General features: G+C 41.2%; 1 protein-coding gene across 2 annotated transcripts in view; it reads right to left on the bottom strand.

The window, feature by feature from the left end:
* Nucleotides 1-18,746, bottom strand: part of NKAIN2 (sodium/potassium transporting ATPase interacting 2) — a 549,645-nt gene extending 530,899 nt beyond the window's left edge. Inside the window, exon 1 of one of the 2 annotated variants that reach the window (XR_008449322.1) lies at nucleotides 18,412-18,746. Coding sequence is in view for 1 of the 2 variants with exons in the window: in XM_054063607.1 (XP_053919582.1) it covers nucleotides 18,412-18,465 (54 nt within the window). In the remaining variant the exon portion in view is untranslated. The remainder of the gene's footprint in view (nucleotides 1-18,411) is intronic. The other variant, XM_054063607.1, reaches the window with a different exon arrangement.
* Nucleotides 18,747-23,401: the final 4,655 nt, after the last annotated feature.

Genomic DNA, 23,401 nt, shown 5'->3' with positions numbered 1-23,401 from the left:
AGTGCCAGCACTCTGTGCGCTGCCCTCAGCTCCTCACATGTGACATCCCGTGTGTGAAGGGGACTGTACAGCTCAGTGCTGCTCCGCAGAAAGGGCACAGAGCTAACAGAATGAACAGAAAAGAGCAATGTTATGACAGTTATCAGGCTGACCAGATTTAGACTCACTCAGTATTTCTCCTAGGCACAGAGAATGTGTAGTATACTCATTTTTTGTTATTGTTGAAATTGACTTTAAAGTCTCACTGAATAAAATCAGACCATGACCAGTAGCTCAGCAGAAGAAAGCAAGCTTAAGAAATTTCCCTTTGCAAGGCTTTTTAGATAACTACTAATGATGATAGAATCAACCATAATCTAGAGTGCAAGAAAAAAATAAATAAAAACTATGTTTTATCCTTCTACCTTAATTCTGTTTTTCCTGACAAAGCAACTTGATGTTGTAATAAAATCAGTTTTTATAAGGAGTTTTCGTAGCAGTTTAGTTAATGTTTTTAACAAAACCTTTTGTTTCATAAAGAGGTATTTGTCTTGAGGCCTGAATCTAGCTTTTTTTTGGTAACAGAGGTGAGTCAAAATCCAGTCACCTAGATCTGTAACTAATTGTTGAACCACTATACTAAATAAAGAATTAAATAAAGTCACTTCTGAAAAGGGAAGCATCAAGAGTTGTGGCTTCAGATCCACTTCCCACTCACTGATGTCATGACTCTGGGCAAGTGACTGAGATTATTTCTACCCAACTCAATACCACACCGAACAAATTTCCAGTACAGGTCTCTTATTGTTTATGCACCTGATAACTCTATCACAGAAAACACATAGAGTTGTCCAACAAGCTGAATCTAGGTACATTTCTTTAGGGAACTCTTGTATTTCAAACATACGGAGCTCAGGCCTCTTTTTCCTTTCTCTGTCCTATTCCTGCCCCAAACTGAATATGAGATGGATAAATTTTCCCACTGCTTCTGGGCTATTGGCGAGGGTATTCTCTCAAGATGGCTGAGAAATTAAGACTTCAGCCCCAGTCTGCTCAAAAGCGCAACAAATGAATGTTTGTTTCTCTATTTATGTGCACAAACCAACAAGTTACTCTGTGAAAAGTGGGCAGCACTTCAGCCAGCACTACTCATTCTCCAGGCACATTGTGACAGAAATCAACGAGTTTCCCCTCGGTACTAAAAGAGCAAATTTAGTGCCTGACTCTAGCACAGGCTGACAAGCACGGATGCTAACCCAACACAGGCACCTTATGTTGGCAATGGGTGGGCACCTAAGTCCAGCCAGAAAGGGAGATAAGATCCCTTCCCCACACTCAACATCATCCCAAGAGTATTTCTGCCCACTGTGCTTACCACAGAGAAGCCAAGAAACTAGCCTATGTTAGGACACAAGTCTACGGTTTTCACTATATTGACTAATTCTTTGGTAACAATTAGCTAGAGCAGCCAAAGTATGTAGTCTTCAGGCCAGACTAGCAGCTAGGGTAAGCTGGAAGAGCAAATACAGAAACACTAACTAAGGGAAAGGAATTTACTCTAGGCACATCAGTATCATACCAGTAAAGCATCATCAGGGGATTTTAGTAAATACTTAAATATTAAACAGATTATTTTTTTTCTGTGATGACTAAAAAGCTGCAGGAAAAAAAAAAACACAGATATTTTTAAAGGAGTACTACAGTCATTTTAGGAAAAAGCAAAATTAAAAGGCTGCATCAGTAAGAATTAACCCCCACAAAATCATAATAACACATTTTTTTAATACATTCAGCAACCATAAAGTATGTACTGCTTGACAAAAAAAATTGAAAGAAAAATGGAAAAGGAAAATTAGTTTATGTTTTTCTAGCCTACGTGAGCGAAAAAGTAAAAAAGAACAGGTTTCAGAAGCAGGAGAAACCTGCAAACTACTACCTTGTCTTAGCCAAAATGGTCTCTCACTGTGCATAGTCTTAAAAATATTACACTTGCCCAAATGTAATGCATTCTTTCCTTTATCATGTGTCTTGTTAGGGTGGGCTTACCTTTGCTTTAAAAATCAATGTTTCACAGCATCACAGAATTCCAGAATTATAGAGATTGGAATGGACCTCTGGAGGTCATCTATTCCAACCCCCTTACTAAAGCAGGTTTACCTACAGCAGATTGCACAGGAGCACATCCAGGCAGGTTTTTAGTATCTCCAGACTCCACAAGGATATTTCACAGCCTCTCTAGTCAGTCTGTTCCACTGCTCTGTTTTATCTTGCGTTCAAGTGGAACATCCTATAGTTCCAGTTAGTGACCTCTGCCCTTTATCCTGTCACTCAGCACCACTCAAGAGTCTGTTTCTATCCTCTTGACACCCATCCTTTAGATATTTATAAGCATTTATAAGGTATCCTCTCTTCTTCTAAAGAGACCCAGATCTTTCAGCCTCTCCTTATAAGAGAGATGGTCCAGTCCCCTAATCATCATTTTGGCCCTCCGCTGGACTCTCTCAAGTAATTCCTTGTCTTTCTTGAGCTGTGGAGTCCAGAACTGGACACAGTACTCCCAATGTGGCCTCAGTAGGGCAGAGTAGAAGAGTTTATACAACTTATGAATAAAAGCTTGTCTCACTGACATTATGCAGAACCCTAAATTTATTTTTATTTCTTTCTTGTAAAATCTGAGGTGAAGCTTAAATTTTAGTAAGCTTTCTAAATATATTCAGTATAAGCTACAGACCAGGTTACAACTTTTACATTACTGGCCTAAGTATATTTTTAAGGCTTTTTACAAAATGAACTTGGAATGTGTGTGCTTGCTGCTTGAGACATAAGCTAAAAATATAGTCTTTTCCATGCACACCACTCAAACGGCTCAACTAATTCCTCTCTTAGGTGAGCAAGTCACAATTGACCAGAATGAACTGAAATGCTGGGTATTTCTCCACCAAAGGAAACATCAGTTCTGACAGCCAGCATTATGGTTTCTGGCATGACAAAGACAGCCCTATCTGAATGTTACAGTTTGTCCATCCCTATTGTCTCTACAGACCTCTGTGTTCCCCAGGGCACTGTTCTAAAGCCTCTAAAGGATGGCTAGAACAAATGAGATCCGTGATCAGCAAAATCCAGCAGTGAGTAGTCTACGTCTGTACTTGCTTTTGGAGTTTATACGAGCTCTGTAGAGGAGTTATGTATTTTGGCGTTCCCAGCAGTCCTAGGTCATTACCCAGGTTACTTTTTCTTTTCCTCTGCTTCCTCTTTCTCTCAAATTAGTAGTCTAGCATTGATAATAATAGTAGGAAGTGGCAGAATGACTGACCTTTCCCATTTAATTCAATGACATAAATATGAAACATTTATCATTTACTCAGCTTGTAGGTCTGCTAAAGACAAATTCACCTGTGACACATACATCAAGAGAAATTCATCTCTTTTTCTAATATACTTCCATTAGGATCAGATTTATCATCCATTCTCCCAAAGCCCTAAGTACCACCCATGCAGCGTAGGAGAAGATTATTCAATTCAACAGGATTCTATTTTAAAAGTTCATAGCACACACATTCAGAGCTATGACTTCATTCAGGCATATTTGCTTAAGCTGCTGTCTCCTTTGTTGCAACACTGAGCTGAAAATGGACATGTAATCCATTGCTTATACATACCTTTTATTCAATATACTGTTTTGAGACTTTGCCTGTGCCTAAGCTACACTTACTAATCTTCTCTCCAAGAAGCCCAGTTTTCCAACTCAATTGTAGAGGTGCATGACTTTCTCTTTGAAAGGCCCCAAATACAAAATATGTCATCACGTACGCACTGCACTACACCTGCAGTACCTGACACATCACTGTTTTAAAGATGAACTTGATGTTAAATATGCCATCTTTACATAGTAATTTTTTTCCTACTAGATAAACACACCCCCATTTCCTGTATACGTATACATACAGCAAATAAACATTTCAAACTGGCATGCTTTCTTAAACCTCTCTATATCCTCTGAAATATGAATCCCTAGAAAACTGTTACTCATTTTGACCTTCTAGATTCCAGAGCAGTATAAAAAGAGGTTGGTTGGTCTCTGAGAAAATTAAATCTGGAACTCCAAATCAGTCCCATTGGATATATATTTTCTTTCCTTTCCCTTCTTTCCATCTCTTCTCCCCATTCCTTTATCCTCACATCTTGCTGTGGTTCTGTTACTACATCAGGGACCAGCTCTTATTTTCCTAACTGCTCTTCTTGAATTCAACAAGCCCTACTGTCATTCCACTCATGTACTGTTAACAGATTTTCTTTCACTAAAATGCATTCCTCCAAGATGCACAGCGTTTGGGGGGAAACTCTCTGCCTTTTTTCCTCTCATGCTTTGTTGCAGCAGGACAGATATTTGCTCACATTTTTAACCACAGTGAGAATAAAGATGATAGTCCAGTGAATTGTAGGCGGATTTGTCTGGCTAGACATTGCCTTGTCATCAAACAGATGACTGACTAACTGCCACCAAGAAGATTCATGAATCAATAAAGACATATGAAAGAACCAGAAAGAGTGATTCCATCCAGAACCACTTCATGTTTATTAGTGGCTACTTAGTAGGCAATTCTTGCTACTTACACAGCTTAGTTTATACCTATATAAGCAATATTCCTCATAACAGCAGCAGAAGGGAAGCTAATACAACAAATATAAACTAAGCAGTTATTCTATCTAACTTTTCTTACTACCAAGACATTTCAAGGAAGTAATACAAGTAGGACCCAAATAATGAAAAGATACAAACAGTGACAAAAAGAGGGTATGAAAGAAAACCACTCTCACATACTCCATTAGATGCCTGTCAGCTCTTGAAAAGCAGAGTCTCAGTCACCATTATGAGGATAACTAGTCCTTATAAGGATGAACTTTATTAACTCTATTTTACAGCTTTCCTGTTTACAATTATATCTATCTTATTACACAAACAAGTCTGAAGAAAGGGCTTTTTTGTTTGTTTGTTTGTTTTCTTGATGCACTGTGAAGATTCATAAGGAGATGCTACAAATCTGGTTATGACAGAGTGCATGCAGTTGCACATGTACGTATGTGAATTCTGTGAGTATCTAACTGTCAACTCTACTTTGCTTTTGACCTGGCCTGCTTCAGAAGCAGCACACTCCATCATGCAGTGTATCTGCAAGAATAAGTAATAACAGTCCCTGCAAAGGAGCCTTTTTTTTCTCCAGATCCTCTGTCAGCATGCCATCAAAAGAGACTAGGGCCCTACAGCTGGTGAAGGCAAATCACAGGCTGCCTGATGAGGAAAGCTTGCCTGTGCTGTTACATAGCTGATTACAAAGACGAAGGCGTTGAAAGCAAATATAGCAGGGAGGAAGAGGAAAGAAAACAAAAAAGGAAAAGGAAAAAGTTAAAAAAAAAATTGTCCCTATTATAAACTACTTTACACTTAGCATAAAAAAGTATACAACAGATGTGTACCGGGGCACAAAGAACATAGGTATTCTGTGTACTTTAGGCCCTAATTTAGGACTTGATATTCTGTATTAAGTTGGTGGAGATAAGTGGTTCTTCTAGACCATAATTTAGAGCACCTAAATTAAGCTTACTAAATGCTAACAAAGAGCAATGAATTCCTCCCCTAGGGACACCTGCCTGCCTCCATCATTCTGATAAGCAGCCTGGGCACTGAGGCACCTGATCCTCTCAGGTGCTTGCATGGATGGGAAAGTATGGCAGCAAATAAAGAAAGGAGTAGAGAAAAATGACACAGACCTCCAATAACATGCACAAGAAACACCTCCTTTAAGATGCTAGCTGGCTAGTGAAAGAGCTTGTATTACTTCTGCAATAAAGGGAGACTAAAGTAGACATAAGAAGAAAGGGGTTATTAAAGAAACAAACTATATGGTATTTTGCAAATATGAGTACTTTTCTTAGAACTTCATAGACATGTATCTTCCCTAAGTGGTTATCAAGTGCCAGGGGAGGTTCAAGTTGGATATTAGGAAAAGGTTCTTCACTCTGAGAGTGGTGGATCACTGGAACAGGCTCCCAAAGGAAGTAATCACGACACCACACCTAACAATATTCAAGAAGCGTTTGGACAATGCACTCAGACACATGGTGTGAATTTTGGGGTTGTCCTATGTAGGCACGGGAGTTGGACTCAATAATCCTTGTGGGTCCCTTCCAACACAGGTCATCCTCTAATTCTGTGAAATGTCTATGTGAAATTTCCCTTTTCAAGGCCAACTTCCTTACGGTAGAACTACTCATAGTGGCCAGGAAAGCCACCAAAGTATAAAACATCCTTCTTCATGAAATTAGTAAGCAAATAACGTCAAAGCAAGTATTTTTCAGAAATACTTATGTAAATTTGTAAAATTATTTTTCAACTCACCGTCAGCTCCTGCTGAGACAATTATTGATCAATATTCTGTCAAGTATAACATAATTCTAGAGATTTATTTTCTTTGTCCCTCACCTTAACCTAAGACCTGCTGAATTTCAACTGAAGTAAATAAATCATCTTTGCATTTTGACCTTTTAGAAAATAATCACTAAGCACATTTTAACTCTATCAGATTTGATGCTTGAAGGGATTTGGGTGGTTGCATTAGCATACTGACCTTATGTAAGTTTTAGAATGGCTATGATATAGAGCACAGTACTTTTAGTAGAAATTAATAGTTACCCACCATCAATGCACCAATCAATTTGGTTTAGGTTGAACCTTATGTAAGAGGCAGCACAAACCTGCACCACTCTAGGAAAGGTCTGCACAATGAGGAAGACAGAATTGGCAGGGACTGCATCATTCATCAAGAAACATACCCCACAAACACAAGTTGACACTTTATATGGAAATGCTCCTGGAAGGCTTCCCATCCCTTTCCTCAGCAAGCATGCCCCAGCACAGTCCTCGCAACAAATTTCACGTCTTCAAAATAAATGGTATAAAAGCTCTGAGTTACAAAGCTTCATTAAAGAATATCAGAGACATTCCAGACATCCTGAGTGCCAGAGCCTCAGGTCTCTTCTCCTCCACCTTCCAGATGTATTGTATGGGTGAGAAACTGTGAAATCATTCAACACTGAAAGAATGTGGCCAACTTAGCGGACATCACTGTGTTGGAGTAAAAATGGTGCTACCATTGCTTGGTCTCCTGGATGCCACCGTTCACGACTTACACAGAGGATACAGACTATGCACTTATCAGTCTCCCCCAAATCCCAACCACAGCTGGGCACTACCAACACAGGGAAACCTCTACAAAAGCAGACAAAATCTTGTCCTAAATTGTGCAGGTGGGCCTAGGGTGCAAAGATTAGAGTCAAGTTCTCCTGAAATCTGGAGAGGTTAAAATACAAGGTTTGTATCTCCCATATATTCCAATTATGACAACCATACCTTCCAAACTGCCTCAGAGAAGGCTGTTCTAAAGCACTTTTCTGGCACTTGTTGGTATCACCAGTTTGTACTTTTACAGAAATTTAATATACCTCAATTAAAATAAATAATTATAAAAAAAAATGTTATCAAGTTTGCCACAGACTGTGTTGCTATTCCCCAGTTCTCTCTCAATCACCTGACCAGTCCAGCTGCGAGGGCAAATTAATGTCCCCATCTCCCCAGTCCACCCTTATCAAATGTGTCAATCTTTGCATCAAACATCAGAGCAGCTAGGATCTTCAGTGCAGTCATTCTCCTGAGACCTCAAACCGAAAGGTAACAGGGAACTTACTGTAAGTCTAGCTTTCTTCATTCATATAAAAACATACTAGCAATGTGTCAAAAGCCAGCTATTTTTAAATGGTATAATCATAAAATGAAATGTCAAATATTAACTGTTCAATCCATTCATCACTGTAGCTCTGTATAACTGTCTTGTCTTAAATTAGTAAGGAAATTGCCTGGAAGAGACACTGTAGTTTTAAGACTAATAGTCTTCAGCTTCCAAAAAAAGTCCTGGCTTGTGCTCACCCAGAAATCCAATTAGCCACCTCAAATATTGTCGAACTTCTAATTACTCAGATGTTGAAATGCAAGCAAAAAACAGCAACAAAAGAGAAACCTACAACAGCATAGAGGCATGGACTTACATTCCCTAAGCCACTTTGAGCTGACTGCTATGCAGATCTAAGCTGAAGGAAGCAAGTGCTCAAGGATGTTCACACACAATTCATTACAACAGCTAAAATGCCAAGAGGTGGTGCTTGAGAATATGTTCTTGGGTTTGGCAGGGTCACCAAATTGTGTTGTTTATTGCAAATGGTTTTCTCCGGCTGAGTTTACATTAGCTCTCAACGGCTTTATGATGGCACTGTGCCATTTCTGTATTCTTTGTTCCAAATTAGTCCAGTTCTCAGCAAAAGTGACAACAGCCAAAGAACTGCTACAGCATCTTAGGGGCTTTGTAGAAATCTGCTTGTCACCCCTTATTTAATCCTGCTAGAATTAAAGGAGTCAATTAACCTAGGAGTTACCATAAAACTTTTATAACTTGGAAATATTCTCTGCACACCAAGATCCTTTGTGGCTACTCGAGGTTGATGGGGATGCTAATATCTAGCCTTCTAGTGAAGGCATTCAGTGTGATCTGAGCCTGAGATGATGTGCATTTGAACACCGCCTTTCTTACTCACTTGTTACAAGGGCCAAGTAATAATTGCTGGAAGTTCAAAGCCTCCTTACAGGCACTGCGCTCTGAACAAGCACATGAATAGTCCCAGATTCATCACTGCTTCATTCCTTGTTTTACACCTGTGTTAATTAACTGAAACCATGAAAGCTCCAGCATCCCCCATCTGTGTAATGCAGAGGAGGACTACACTCATAGCTTCTATTAATGACAGGGTAGTTATGCATACGTGCTGGGCAGAGAAGAGCAGTTGCCTCCTAATAAGCTGCTAGTCATGACAAATATAATACTGACATGGGACCCACATAATTGTCTTTATAAGCACACTGCAAACCAAGAATGATTGCAAAAGCCAGGAACCAGAAAAAAACCACAACATTCTCCCTCCATTTTTTTTTAATTTCAATTTGCAAAGAACAGCACATTTCTGCAGCAAACAGAGCTTACTAAACCAGCTGACTTTTGTTATTGTCCTTACGCCTATCTGTGATATTATACAATAGATACCACTTTATCAGTGTCCATAAATAATTTTTATTATGCACTGAAAAAGCACAGTTTAGCACGACAGAACAGACACCATCTTTTCCAGCAGTTGAGGCCAACAACTTTCTTCTGTATCTGCCATTATGATCCTACTCCTGGGTAATCGCTTTCATTTTAGAAGAAAATAAAAATTAAGATTGTAGCAGACAGCAGGCCCTCTAACTATTGTGAGAGCTTGCCAGTACCAGAAACAGGCATTACCAGGTATACTGCTAAATATTGCATCCAGCTCCCATTTGTTGTGGTTTTCCCTCTGCAAGTAGCCAATTTACTGCCAGCTCCACACTCAGTTTGATAAAATCCAAGACAATAAACTCCGTTTTCAGGATACACTGAAGCCCATGTCTTATGTTAACACTACCAGTGCCATCATCTGGCTTGTTACCAGTTGGTGCTGCAGATGCCTGTGACTGCTGTTAGTCACAAAGAAAATAAAAGCTAATTAGCCTCAAGGATGTGAGATGTGTGTGACCAAGAACTTAAAAACAGATTTTAAAAAAGAAAGAAAAAGAGAAAATCAACTTTATAGCTAATGACAAAAATAATATCCATGTTTTCTATTCTCTTTTTTTCAGACAAGACTCTTCTGCATTTCTTCAGCTGTTAAAGTTTTCATCTGTTTTACCGTCATTCGCTCTGCCAGTTTGAACAGTGATGTAATGACATATGACTGCCTGATATTCAGTGGTACTCACAGCACTTTTGTCACTGGTGGCTCAAGTGCACAATGAACAGTATCTTGAGTTTAATGTATCTGTGGCTTTGTGAAGGCAGCGATGACACACAACGGGCTTTTTTTTCCTTTTTGTTCCTGTGTCCTGTAATAGAGCAGCCTGCCACAGTGACTGTGACCAGAGAATAATGAAAAATGCTGGGCCATTGTTGGTCATGGCAAAAATCTGCAAACTTCACATTTTGTCTAATTATTGAGGAATGCCTTTTCAAAGATCTGTGCATTGTTCTAAAGAGACAACGTAGCATCTATCTTCCTTTCCTCACAAAAGCTTTTTATCTTCACATGAGAAGAATATACTCATTGAGGGCCAATTAGTAGTCAGCCTATGAAGAAGTTTAAAAGCATTTTTAATTAGTAAACCGACCCATGGTGCAACTTACCTGTAAAGGAATTACACCACATCCTAAGTCAGTTAAGTTTCTTACACAAATATTATTCACTACTTTAGATTCAATACTTTAGATTCAACACCCTCTATCTCTTCCTACTATCTGCTTTGTGTAGACCCATTTCATTCACTATTGTGGGATCACTCAGAGACAGTACATATCATTCAAGGTGAACAGGGGCAGCCCTCTGACCCTTCTTCTAGACTTCTAGCATGACTCCCATTTATCCAGAAGAAAATGTTATGCGTCACTTATGTTTATTTTGCCTAAATTCTACAAAATAAAGAGTTTCACAGTCTATCCTATCTTCTTTAGTGCAAAGACACCACCAAAGATAAGCAGGCTTAACTATGTAATCAAGTAAATATAGGTGCACGCAGAAGAGAGACTAGAGCTTCATTCTCAGCTGGAAAGCAACTGAAAGATCCCTACACAGTCTATGGAAAGGGGCAACCACCTCTAGAAGGGCGTTCACAGTCTATTCATTACATGCTTCAATAAGACAGCATGCATCTCTCCCACTATCTGCAAATGGCCCTGCATTTTTGCCTTCTGAAAGGTGAAATGACACATAAACATGACAGGTATCATAATTTCAACATGCCTCTCAGAAATAATAGAATTAACCTCATACACTGCCTTCTTACAAAACTCTTCTTAAGAGAATTCCTTCATAAGAAAAGACGAGTGAAGAAACTAGTCCTTAATCTGTTCCTGTATGAATACAGGATATGACAGGCTGTTCTTATTTCCATTCATGAACTGCTAATCTGCCACTAGAAAATCAGAAAAAAAAACCCCTAAACCCAGATGTTGGAAAGCTAGTACTCCAAACAGCATAGGAAAAAAAATCTAAGATTCATTTATGTCATATAAATGTAACTTTTACTGATTTGAGCAATCAGTACAATAATCAGCATTTCTTATACACGCTATATCATTACATAGGCAGAAGAAGAGCAAGTTTGTTTATAAAAGTAAATCTGAGCCTCAAATGAAAGACATTTTCAAGGTATCTGGATATATGTAAGCATTTAAGAGTGAATCAGCAAAGCCCTAAACTGATAAACATTTCTCATAAGTTATGTATGAATTAAAATCAAGTTTTTATTAAAAATGCATAAGTATGATCTGTGGTGAACAGAACTATTAGCTATGCATGTTTACTTTTTAGTGAACACGGAAATCAGTAATTTATCTTCTAAATGTCATTTCTTGCAGAGGATTATAAAATGATAAAATGCTGAAAGAATTCTCAGATGCCATCCAGCTGGTACATATACATCTAAGGAGAGTGGATAAAATAAACTGTGAAGTGTTTATTTTCCATAGGGACAAGAAAATGTTTCAGCTATTGCGTCCATTCTACTTTACAAGTGAGGTAGCCCTCAACAGCTCCTCTCTTTCACTCACCATAACAAAAAAAAAAAAAAAAATCTGGATGACAATTAACTTTTTGATGCATTTATGGTGGTCTCCATCTTCCTCACTCCCATTGGTACGTACAGAAAATTACCTGAAAACCAAAGTGAGGATAAATTGGCTTTATCAATTTGATTTTAGCATCAATGAGTGGTTATAGAAGACTAGAAAGCACTGCCATCTTTCCTTTTTTTTTTAGTTCCTTGAAGATCTTAAGGAAAGTAAGCACAAACATTGACGTTGCTCTGGTGAAACCAGGCTCTTTAGTTTCTCCTTCCGCAGTCAATGAAGTGACAAATATCTTTCCAATCCAGCATTTCTCAATCTGTAGATCATAGACCATCCTTCAAATCAAGAAGTCCTTAGTAAAAAGATTAGAGAAAATGCAAAAGAGGAAAATGTAAATATTAAGTACCATGGATAGCAAAACAGCGTACAATGGATCAGTGATTTCTTCTCCCTCTGCTCCTCTCTAAAAGCTTCAAGCTGAAGGACTGCTTTACTTAAGACACAACTCTAAAGGAGAGTTTAGGGAAGAAAATGGTATGTTAGGCACTCTGTCCCCTGAAGGAGTTCCTCTTGTATCCACAGAGGAGCCTAGAGAGATTATCCTGATTCAGTCAGACCATCAACACCCCTCTCCTGACCCAAATGTGATAATATTCACTACTGTTATTCTCTGCTAAATGTCACTTAAATTCAAAAACTTAATTAAATCTTGGAGAAATCAACTGACATGCCTTTTCTTACAAAATGCCATTGGGCATAGCTCTCTCTTTTGGCACTGTAGACTCTGGATAACCTCTCAAGCTCAGTAAACCATGTGACTAAAAAGACAGTTTGGAGTGTATGGAGATATCCAGATAGTTCACTGAGCACTGACATCAGTCTCCATAGCAGATATTGGCTAAATCTCACCAGTCCCTAGGTTCAGGGAAGTTTCTCAAAACTTCGTGCTAGCTGAAACTAGATGCTTAGACCTATGCCATTAGATGCACCAGAACATTGTGAAGACTTCAACAGGATTTAGACCCTTTCCTGGAATAAATCCACTTACCAGGTACTTGTTTACAAGCCTTATATGTGGCACTTGCATTATGTATATTCCCACACCTCAGCCTAGACAGTACAGCCACTACAACTCAAAACAAGTTTCTGCTTTGAACCATTCTACAAGGGAGACATTCTCCTTTCTGTTAACTACAGAATGACAGATTTCTCTCCACTGACTACAGAGTTTTCAGTGTCTTTCAAAAATGCTTGCTTAGTGCTTTTTTTTGTGAAGAAACAGAAAAAGAAAAAAGGAAAAACACCTGCTGTTCATCATTCAAGGTGCTAGCTCAAATCTCTGTCAATATGAAATTAGTTCCTACTGCCAAAGATTTGCCTTGGGGCTATACAAGAAAAGTAACTTAACTAGATATTCTAGGTCTGTATATTCAGGTACTTTATTCAGCTCCTCCTCTCGCTATTTAAACCTTTCCCTCCTACCCATCATCATAGTATCTGAACTCGAAAGCAGTTAAGCTTCAAAAAGCAGTGAATTAGACTCGTTATTCAGCCGGACTGAAATCTTTTACCCCTGTAACTTAAAACAATATATTCTACTTTTCTGTAAGTGCATGATTAGTTATTTACAATTATTATTACATCACACCTCTGTGAAGAAAATATAATGTACTATTCATAGTTAAAGTCAAGCCACTAAAATTAAATGACATAATGGATCGTTATCCCTGGCATCTATTTTTTTGTACCTATCACTTTTTTCTGTCCTCAACTTGTCAGGAAAAAAAAAGCAGTTTGATTACAAATCCTCAGTATTTTCTCTCAAAAACAGAAAAGGAAGAGTGTTTACTTTTCTACCAAGGTCTCACTTAAACCTAAAAAGGTTGCTACATATTTCTTTCGTAGTTACAAAAGACATTAGCTCTCTGAATTCATTCCCAAGTCCTTGTTTTATATATTCCCAGCAACACCGTCAAAACCTACTCCTTAATATTACACAATAGCTTTCAAATATACACCTGCTGAAAGTCTGCTGTTCACAGGACTGTTTCCTTTTCATTGCTAGTATGATCACAGTGGTTTTAGATATAATGAAACTAAGACTTTTACTTTATTTCCTATCAAACTTGAAACAAAGCAAAAAGCAGAACTTTAAAGAAGGCACAGACACAAGCTCTTGGCACAGTCACAATTTCAAAAGCAGTACACATAGTGTAAGAGCCTATATTAACAAAAATAGGTTCTTTATTACAAAAGACTGCAGAGTAGGAAATCCTAGGGAGTATCTGGTGCGAATGCCTTTGTTTTGCTCTCAGAGGGATCTGAGCTCTAATCCAGCAAACCTCACTCCCCGAAGGTCCACAGACAATTCAACCTGCAACTCTTAAAACATGAGTTTTTCCCCAAGCAAGGATATTCATGGTATTAAACTGTGCTTAGCCTTGTAGGTAGATTTTTTTAATCTAGACTAGAACTTACCGAGATCATCATTTCTGAAGTATCTGAATGAACACAAGAATACTTGCTGTTCATGTTCAAAAAAGGCAAACCAAAACTTTACAGGACTGATCACTAAGGCAGATTTTTTATCCAAGAACCAAAGTTCTGCTCTCTGAGGTAACGTGTATCACTGTTTTATAATGCATGTGAGAACTGAAAGAGAACAAGACACTCTTGAGTCTTATATCATGTGTTCAGTATAAATTACAGGCATCTCTCATGACATCAGAAGTCACAGAAGAAATACGGTAGATACTACTTCCCAGTTTGCATGTCATTCTTGTCCAGCAATAAAGATTGGGCGTCTGTTACCAAAAGCAACCAAATCTGTATGTCTTTGTCGTTCTGCTTGGCCACAATGACACTTGGAACACTGGCTTCAGTGAAAATTGCAACTGGCTTAAGCCAGAACTGTAACTGTAATTGTCACTGTAATTGTCACACCCAGGTTGTGTGTGGGTGCACTTATGCCCCAAACAGTGAGGTTTTAGTAAGAAAAAGGAGAGACTGCAGACATCCTACAGAGACACCTGTGAAAGATACTGATTTTCAGAAACTGGGGAGTTTGTGCCCATTATAACACATGCTTCTTTAGAGTATCCAATTGAATACCCCAGAATCACTAACTGAACAGCTTATTTATAAATTTTATATAGGTTTTAATACTTAGCTAGACTATCTGAGTTGTATTACAATTTACTTATCTATACATAAATGTATATAAAATGAACAGGCATAAGTAAATTCAGATGGAAACAGAGAAGGCAGTGCAAAAGCTGCCATATAATTAGATTTGGGAGTATGGCAAGATTTTCATGATGGATAGAAACAATAAGGCAATGATTTCTGGAGATTTGAAGTTTCCTTATGAAATGTTGCCCTTTCTCAATATTACACTTGGGAAGAAAGCTTCTAAGTTGAAAACATGCAGTTCTTTCTACCATTTTGTCACTGCTCCAAGTTTTCCCAAGCAGCAATAGGGAACACATGGAAAGTTTCAGACTAGTTTCCATCCGGCTCTTGAAGGCTTCCAGAAAGCACAAGGGTCTTGGCAGTTTCACCTTTGCTGTTCTTGCTACTAAAAAATCTAAGCAACAAGATATATGTGTCACTGATGTAAACTATTAATAGAAAGAGAGACACTCAAATAAAGAGGCTTAAGGGAAAAAATGCAATAGCAGAGAATTCTTTCAATGCAACCAGGATGGCTGGCGTACAAGATCCACCAGTGCCCCTAATGTCCAGGGTTCTCTTCAGAAAGACAAAGGACAAGAGATTATCCTAAAACAAATGAAGAAGTGTTTTGAGATAATTAGCTTTGTATACAGAAGGCAATGCCTTGCTCCTAACATCAGCAAAATTAGCTCTTACTTGTTGTAAATTCTTCTCATTGGCTACAAATGCAGAGGAAAACGAGCTGTCAAAGGTTATTTTCCATAGTATAAATGAGAGCACAAACAGGAAGGTATATGTATGTTAATAAGCAGGGGAGCAATGATCAGCATGCCCTTGAAAGCAGAAACATTCTTTGAGCTTTCTGATAATCTGACGGTACAGTAGGTTGTCTTAGCTCTAAGCATTTAAAATGCATTTATGAAAATAACTTTCCTCATCCAGAGTCTCTCGAGTTGATGTAGCTCTACTCCTGCACCAGTATTTGAAACAAACACTTTTTTTGTCCATTCGCAACACCTACATCATTTATATATGTACAATATGCAACAGCTTCTCTAATGAACTGCAATATCCCTCAATATTTTTTACTGTACAGTGCCTACAAAGGCCAATTACATCACCACACTTTAGCTCCTCAGAGATGGAAGAAAATATTTTCATTAAACAAATGGAAGAAACCTTTATTTTTTTATAATTTTTTTTGCTGAAACAAAAGTCTTCTGCTTCAAACATGACCATTTTAAAATGGAAACCCAGTTAACAGTAAGAAAAGATCTTAGCATCAAAAGTTTTCTGCAATTTTTTCACAGTATGCTTATCATTGTAGAAATGCTTCCCACTCCCATTTGCTCAGATGGGATAACTTCTTCATTCTTGGTTTTTGATTTGCATCTACATTAATGTGGCTGCTAATCTGAGGACGCATCTTGACAGCATATGCTCAGTTAAATAGCCCTTACCTAAAAAGCAGCTACAACTGATCAACCATAGGCCTGCTTAGGAGAGTTAAGCCTCCTTGATTTATAACTCATGGCCTGTTCCCATCTGATAGTGTATGGCACATGAAGGAACATGACAAACAATTTTAATGAAGTGCATAATTTTTTCCATTCCCAACTACTTTTTTTCACGTAAACGCTTATTCCTGCTTTGAACCTATCAAAACATCATTACACAGGCCAAGAGTGATTCAGAGGTTTATGTTGCTGCTAGCATGTCCTTTTCTTGTTCAGTAAAAACTTCCAAGTTTGCTTTCAGATTATGAAAATACATTAAAAGTTTGCTTAAGCTACTCCAGAACACAATATTTAAATTTTCAAATATATATATGACCCTGTAGTCTACAGCCACTTTTAAAAAGCTTACAGTAATGCTACAATTCTACATGAGCTTACCTGCTCATCCATCTGCTGATACACTCCTATGGGGCATTTCTGTTGATGCTTTTACTAGTAATTTTGCACGTATTTTTGTCACCATGAGTTAGCAAATACGTTTTCCTTCACAGACTTTCAAAACAATAGTAATTTAACATCTTAGCACATTACACAGTCACCATAACACGTCTGTCAAATGCATTTTAAAAAAATCAAAACAACCTTTTATCCATAGAAGTTACAAATTAAAAAAAAAAAAAAAGAAAAGCGTGCCACTGAAACTTAAATGTAAGAACTGAAGAACTTGAGTGACTAATTTTATGTTTCTAAATTGTTGGAAAAGGTTACATTCCTACCATTCCACTCAAGATTCACTACTTCTATTTGAGATTCTTTTTTTAGACAGTGTGCATGAATAAATCACATCTGATAAGACACAAAGAACCAGATAACTTATATGGAACAGCAAATACAAATGAAATGTTTTCCACAATAAAAAAGGATTAAGGGTTGATTAGAATAATAGAAAAATCACTGGTATTTTGAATTTCTGATCTGCTAAAACATCTTCCCTCTTCTATCTACCGTTTTACCGATTTTGGTCCCTGAAAGCTACTGGATATTTTACTGGTGTAGTTCTCTTAGTACCTGTCTGCAGGAGAGGGAATGGCAACAATGCTGATTGCTATTGATACTGACCAACACTTTCTCAGCAAAACTATTCAGTAAAAGGTAGAGGGATGGAGTAAAATGGATTATTTCCTTCCTACTCTAAGATTAATCTCTTAACAAAAGTGCTGCTAGCACCTGTTCTGCCAGCACCGGAACGCTTGGTCTAATGAAAATAACAAATGGGGTATATTCCATTGATAGCTCTTTAGCTGTGTGTCACTGCATCACAATCCATAGGATTTCCATACATTGTGTACCTGATTTGATAACAATAAAGTAATTCATGTACATATTACAGGGAGAGACGTTTCTTTAGTTTCTTAACTTTAAATCCAGTCACTTTTACAGTGCCACAACACAATCACACCCTCTAACCATCTTTCTAATAAAGCAGATCTATTTTTAGGCAGTCTCTTTGTTTGGTATCTCACTGCCTACTTTTTAAACTCAGCCTAGTTCGGCTGGTAGCTGAGCCTACAAGTGCTGCTCTATGGGCAGCTATAAACACATAATTGTTTTTGTTCTGTAAGGGCATAACGTTACAATGTTAACATACACCGGCCTGTACGTCTAAAAGAGGGGAAAGAAATAGATCCGTGTCTGCAGAAGAGCTCAGAGTAACAACTCCACAGGCACACACCTGTATGGCAAACTGTCCCTAAGCTGCGCATCGCCCCGCCACACGGCACAGTCCCTGCCTGACAGAAGGGCAGCCAAAAATCGGCCTGTCGGGGGGAACCAGGCACCAAGTTGAGCTCGGGAAAACTGCCCGACTTTATTAACTCCTCCGTGCACCCACCGCAGCCCCCCACCCCGGCAAAGCCGAACTACCTGTAACGCAGCGCCTACCTGCCAGCCCGCCGCCCCCCGCCCCGCTCCCCGCGCCCTCCCCGGGCTCCCCCTTCGGGCAGGGGGGGAGCCGCCCCGCCGCCCCCTCCCCGCTTCCCCCCCGCCCCGGCGCCACTCACCAGCTGCGCGCCGCACACCGCCACCAGCGTGCAGCGGCCGCTGCAATAGCCCATGGCTCCCGGCACCCCGCGCCGCGCCCGCTCAGGCGGCGGGAGAGCAGCACCGCCCGGCCGCCGCCCGGCTCCCGCCTGCCGGCGCGCCCCAGCAGCCCGGGACCCGCATGGGGGCGCGCCCGCCCGCCCTAGCCGCGGCCGCCGGCTGCGGGGCCGGAGGGCGGCAGCGCCGGGGGCAGCGGGGCGGCAGGTGCCTGCGGGAGGAGCAGCCGCGCTCTGCCGCGCGGCCCCGCGGGCATCTGGACTTCAAAGTTTGCCCCCTTCAACTCCGCTCGCGAACCAGCCGGGCTCGCAGCCGGCTGCGGCGGGGGGAGGCGGGAGGGGGGGGAGGAGGAGAGGAGGGAGGGACGGAGAGAGGCGAGGCAGGCGGCGATGCTGAGCTCAGTTCACGCTCGGAGAGCGGCTTCCCTCCTGCCCACGGCACAGTCGCTCTCCCACCCTCCTTCCTCCTCGTCCTCCCGGCAGAGCAAAGGAAGCCCTTCGCTTGGGGGGCTCCCCCGCGGGAGGGCGGCTGCCGCTTTGTCTGCTCGTGCGCGGCGAGGGCTGCCCCCCACCCCCCCTTCCCGCAGCCGCCTTTGTCTCCGCGGGACCCTTCTGCGCGCCCCCCCCTCCCCCCCCTTCCCGGGACTTCTCCGCACCGCACCGCGCGGGCACAGCCCCCTCCGCCGCGGAGCTGGGGGGCACTGGGGGCGCGGGGCAGAGCGCGGCCGCGGGGCGCGGAGCGAAGCGCAGCCACAGCCCCGTGATGGGGCGCGCTGCTGCCGCCTGCCGGGATGCCGCCGGCGGTGCAGCGGGGGAAGCGGCCGCAGGCTGCTCTTACTTCGCGGTGCTGCCGGCCGGCACCGGGGAGAGCTCCCGCACAGCTCCAGCCCTGCTCGCCGCACCGCTCGCCCTCCCATCCACCGCTGAGCACGGGCAGGTCCGGAGGCTGTCCTGGGTTGATCCCAGGAGCTGCGGGGTGAGAGCAGGAAAAGAAGGGCAAAATAAGGCATGTTTAGAAAAAAAATAGTAATTGATTTCAAGGAACTGGTTCTGCTAACTGTCACTGTGAGGAATATCTGTGCTTAGTGGTGTGGTGCAGCTTTTTTCTGCTATCAAAAGCATCCAGAATACATAAAGCTGGTGGGAAATGGTATGTCAGATTCTGATGTGTCAGTCAGCCTCTGAAGACTTTTACTTGCTGTGTCATCAGCCGCAGTTCTGACTTTGCATTTGGACCAGGTCACTTTTTTGCTGAGCTGCTCATTAGCAGAAGTAGTTTTAGCAGTGACATCAACAGTTATGAACTGGAGGGACACGGCGAGGTTTCCTGGGCACATTCGGATGTTTGTTTGCAGCACAAATGTTCTGTGAAACTAGAAGCTTTCTGGAAACTTAGAACCCCGTGTAGTTTGTCTCTCGCTTTCCAAGTGGTTTTGTCAAAATAGTTGGCAAGCTGTCAAATGAACAGTTATGATTCCTAAAATGCCTTATAATATAATGAGTACTCCATAGGGAAGCAAAACACACATACAAAAGTGACACTGGTTGTCCTCTACTCCACTATGACATCCTTCTCATTGTCACCTTGTGTACTATCAGAAAAGTATTGACTTGCCAAATCACTGGTCATGCAGGGTAACAATACATTCACTTTAGGACCTAAGGAGAAACAGCTAGGGACAGCTGTATCTGAGAACAATTAAAGCTGTGGAGCTGTTGAGGCTAAAAGACAGAGAGAAAATCTCAGGTGCCTCTGGATTCAAATAGTCTTTTCTGACTTCTTCAGCGTGCTATTGAAATGTTTTACTGAAATGACATTGGTGTAGAGGTATTAGCTGGCATTGTGGTTGTTTGAACTTCAGATTTGAACTAGACAAGGTGTAGCAGTAGCCTTTGCAGTTGCTGTGTAATTACTCCTGTCTCATCCCAGGCACGTTAGGCTTTGTGTACTGATCTCTTCTAGTATAGTGAGTCCTGCCCAAATGAGGTGGCCATACAGCAACTTTTTATTTACCCACAGCGATGATTTCCTCATAAAACTGATGAAGTGGCAAAAATGATGTATCTGATTATCTGAGACTGGGAAGCTAACAGGAAAAGGGACAAGTTATACTCATTTAGACTCCTTAGAGGAAGCTAACGCTAATGTTCCCTGTGTCCATAACTGATACTTCATGAGGAAAGTGTCAGGAAAATGTGGGCAGTAGTGACAAGAGTCCAAAAGGATGATCTTCATGGACTCCTGTAACTTCCCAGAGCTTCCCAATCCTTTTCTGTTCTCAGCATGTTCTCCTATGGCTTTGGTTGATCCAATGGGTCCTTTCCAACCTTGTGATTCTGTGATTCTGTGAAGATCTCTACTTTGTCTTCTCCTGAGCTTTGAAGTAGTTTTGTTTCCTTCTGCCAGTGTTCTCCATTTTCTCCTGGTCTATGCCTCACCTTTCCGCACCAGCTGCTTTTTTCCATGTCTCTCATAGTCTTTCCTCTTCTCCTTCTCTAGGGCTTCTCCGAGTTGTTTGTCCCCCATTTTGTTAGCAGCAGTCTTTCACTCAGTGCCACAATATAAGATGCTGCTCCATACCTGTATGGATATGGAATGTGTTTTGTCCTATCTCTGCTTTTGGCCAGAGCTGCTTGGTAAGGGTGCTCTTAGGAGTAGAATAAGGCCTCAACAGAGGCAGATGAAGTCAAAGAAGTTAATTGTCCTCATGTCCTGAACAACCCAAAATGCAAGACCCGACATTTTTGAACCCTGTACAGTTGGCCTCAGACCATCAATCCAGCCTGTCCAGATCCTTCTGCACAGCCTTCTTTCCCTCAAGCAGATTAATAATCCTGCCCAACTTGGTGTCATCTGTAAACTTATTGAGGGCACCTTCAACCTCCTTGTCCAGATAAAGATATTAAACACAAACAATTCCAACACTGAGCCCTGGGGAACACTATTTGTGACCGGTTGCCAAATGGAATTAACTCCATTCACCACAACTCTCTGGCCCAGCCATCCAGCCAGTTTTTACAGGGTTAAGAGTGCGCCTGTCCAAGCCATGAGCAGCCAGTTTTTCCAGGAGAATACTGTGGGAAATGGTGTCAAAAGCTTTACTAAAGTCTAGGTAGACAACATATACAGACTTTCCCTCATCTACTAAGCAGGTCACCTTGTCATAGAAGAAGATCAGAATATTTAAGCAGGACTCACCTTTCCTAAACCCATGCTTACTGGGCTTGATCATCTGGTTGTCCAGTACATGCCATGTAATAGCTTTCAAGATGATCCGCTCCATAACCTTCCCCAGCACAGAGGTCAGGCTGACAGGCATGTTTTTCCCCAGATCTTCCTTCTGATACTTCTTGAAGTAGAGTGTCACATTTGCTAATCTCCAGTCGAGCGAGACCTCCTCAGTTAGCCAGGACTGCTGACGATGGAAAGTCGCTTGGTGAGCACTTCTGCCAGTTCCTTCAGTATTCTTGGGTGAATCTCATCCAGCCCCATAGACGTGTGTGTGTTTAGGTAGAGTAGCAAGTCACTTGCCATTTTCTCTTGGATTATCGGGGCTCCATTCTGCTCCCCGTCCCTGTCTTCCATTTTTTGGGGGGGCTGGGTACCCCAAAAACAATTGGTCTTACTGACTGAGGCAAAGAAGGCATTAAGAACTTCAGCCTTTTCCTTGTCCTTTGTCACTGTTTCCCCTCTCATCTAATAAGGGCTGGTGATACTCCTTAGCCCTCCTTTTGCTACTAATATATTTATAGAAACATTTTTATTGTCCTTTACCTCAGTAGCTAGATTACAACCTGGTTGGGCTTTGGCCTTCTAACTTTCTCTGTGCATAACCTCACAACATCTTTGCAGTCCTCCCGAGTTGCCTGCCCCTTCTTCCAAAGGTCATGAACTCCCCTTTTTACCCTGAGTTTCCACCAAAGTGCTCTGTTCAGTCAGGCCCGTCTTGTCTTCTTCCCCAGGTAGCCAAGAAGGCCAACAGCGTCCTGGCTTGTATCAGAGATAATGTGGCCAGCAGGACTAGGGAAGGGATTGTCCCACTGTACTCCGCACTGGTTAGACTGCACCCTGTATACTGTGTTTAGTTTTATGCCCCTCACTACAAAAAAGGACATTGAGGTGCTGGAGCGTGTGCAAAGATGGGGAGTGAGGCTGGTGAAGAGTCTAGAGCACAAGTCTTATGAGGAGCAGCTGAGGAAACTGGAGTTATTTAGTCTGGAGGAAAGGAGGATGATGATGAGACCTTATTGCTCTCTACAACTTCCTGAAAGGCGGTTGCAGTGAGGCAAGTGTTGGTCTCTTCTCCCAAGTAACAAGTGATAGGACAAGAGTAAATGGCTTCAAGTTGCTAAACTTGGGAAATTTAAACTGGATATTAGGAAATATGACTTCACCGAAAGGGCTGTCAGGCGCAGGAACAGGCTGCCCAGAGAAGTGGCTGAGTCACCATCCCTGGAGGTATTTAAAAGACATATAGATGTCATGCTTAAGGACATGGTTTATTGACGGAGTTGGCAGTGTTAGGTTATAGTTGGACTAAATGATCTCAAAGGTCTTTTCCTGCTTTAATGATCCTGTGATTCTGTTGTGTGAACTGCTCTGTTCCCTGGCCTTTGTTTGTGCTCTTGTGCTTCCTCTGTCACCATTTCCCTCTGCTGCTGTTCCAGTCTTTCCACCTTTCCAAGCATGAACCTTCCCAAAAGATGAGATTTAAAGAGAAAGGTATTCCTTCATCTCTGTTAAATCTTGTGGACAACAGTGACGTATAGATTATCTGTGAGAGTCTCCATCTGTAACTTGCTGTTGTGGTGTCAAAAAGGTTTCCTCTTCCCTGTAACCAAGACTGACCACAGTTAGGCTTGCTGTGGGCTTGCCTTTGCTTACTTTATGCAATTAGAGAAGCTACGAACTATATATTGTGAGGGGAAAAAAAAAAGCTATGGTATGATTATG

This window comes from Cuculus canorus, chromosome 3, assembly GCF_017976375.1.
Source record: "Cuculus canorus isolate bCucCan1 chromosome 3, bCucCan1.pri, whole genome shotgun sequence".
Taxonomy (NCBI): domain Eukaryota; kingdom Metazoa; phylum Chordata; class Aves; order Cuculiformes; family Cuculidae; genus Cuculus; species Cuculus canorus.
This window is presented reverse-complemented; position numbering and strand designations above follow the sequence as displayed.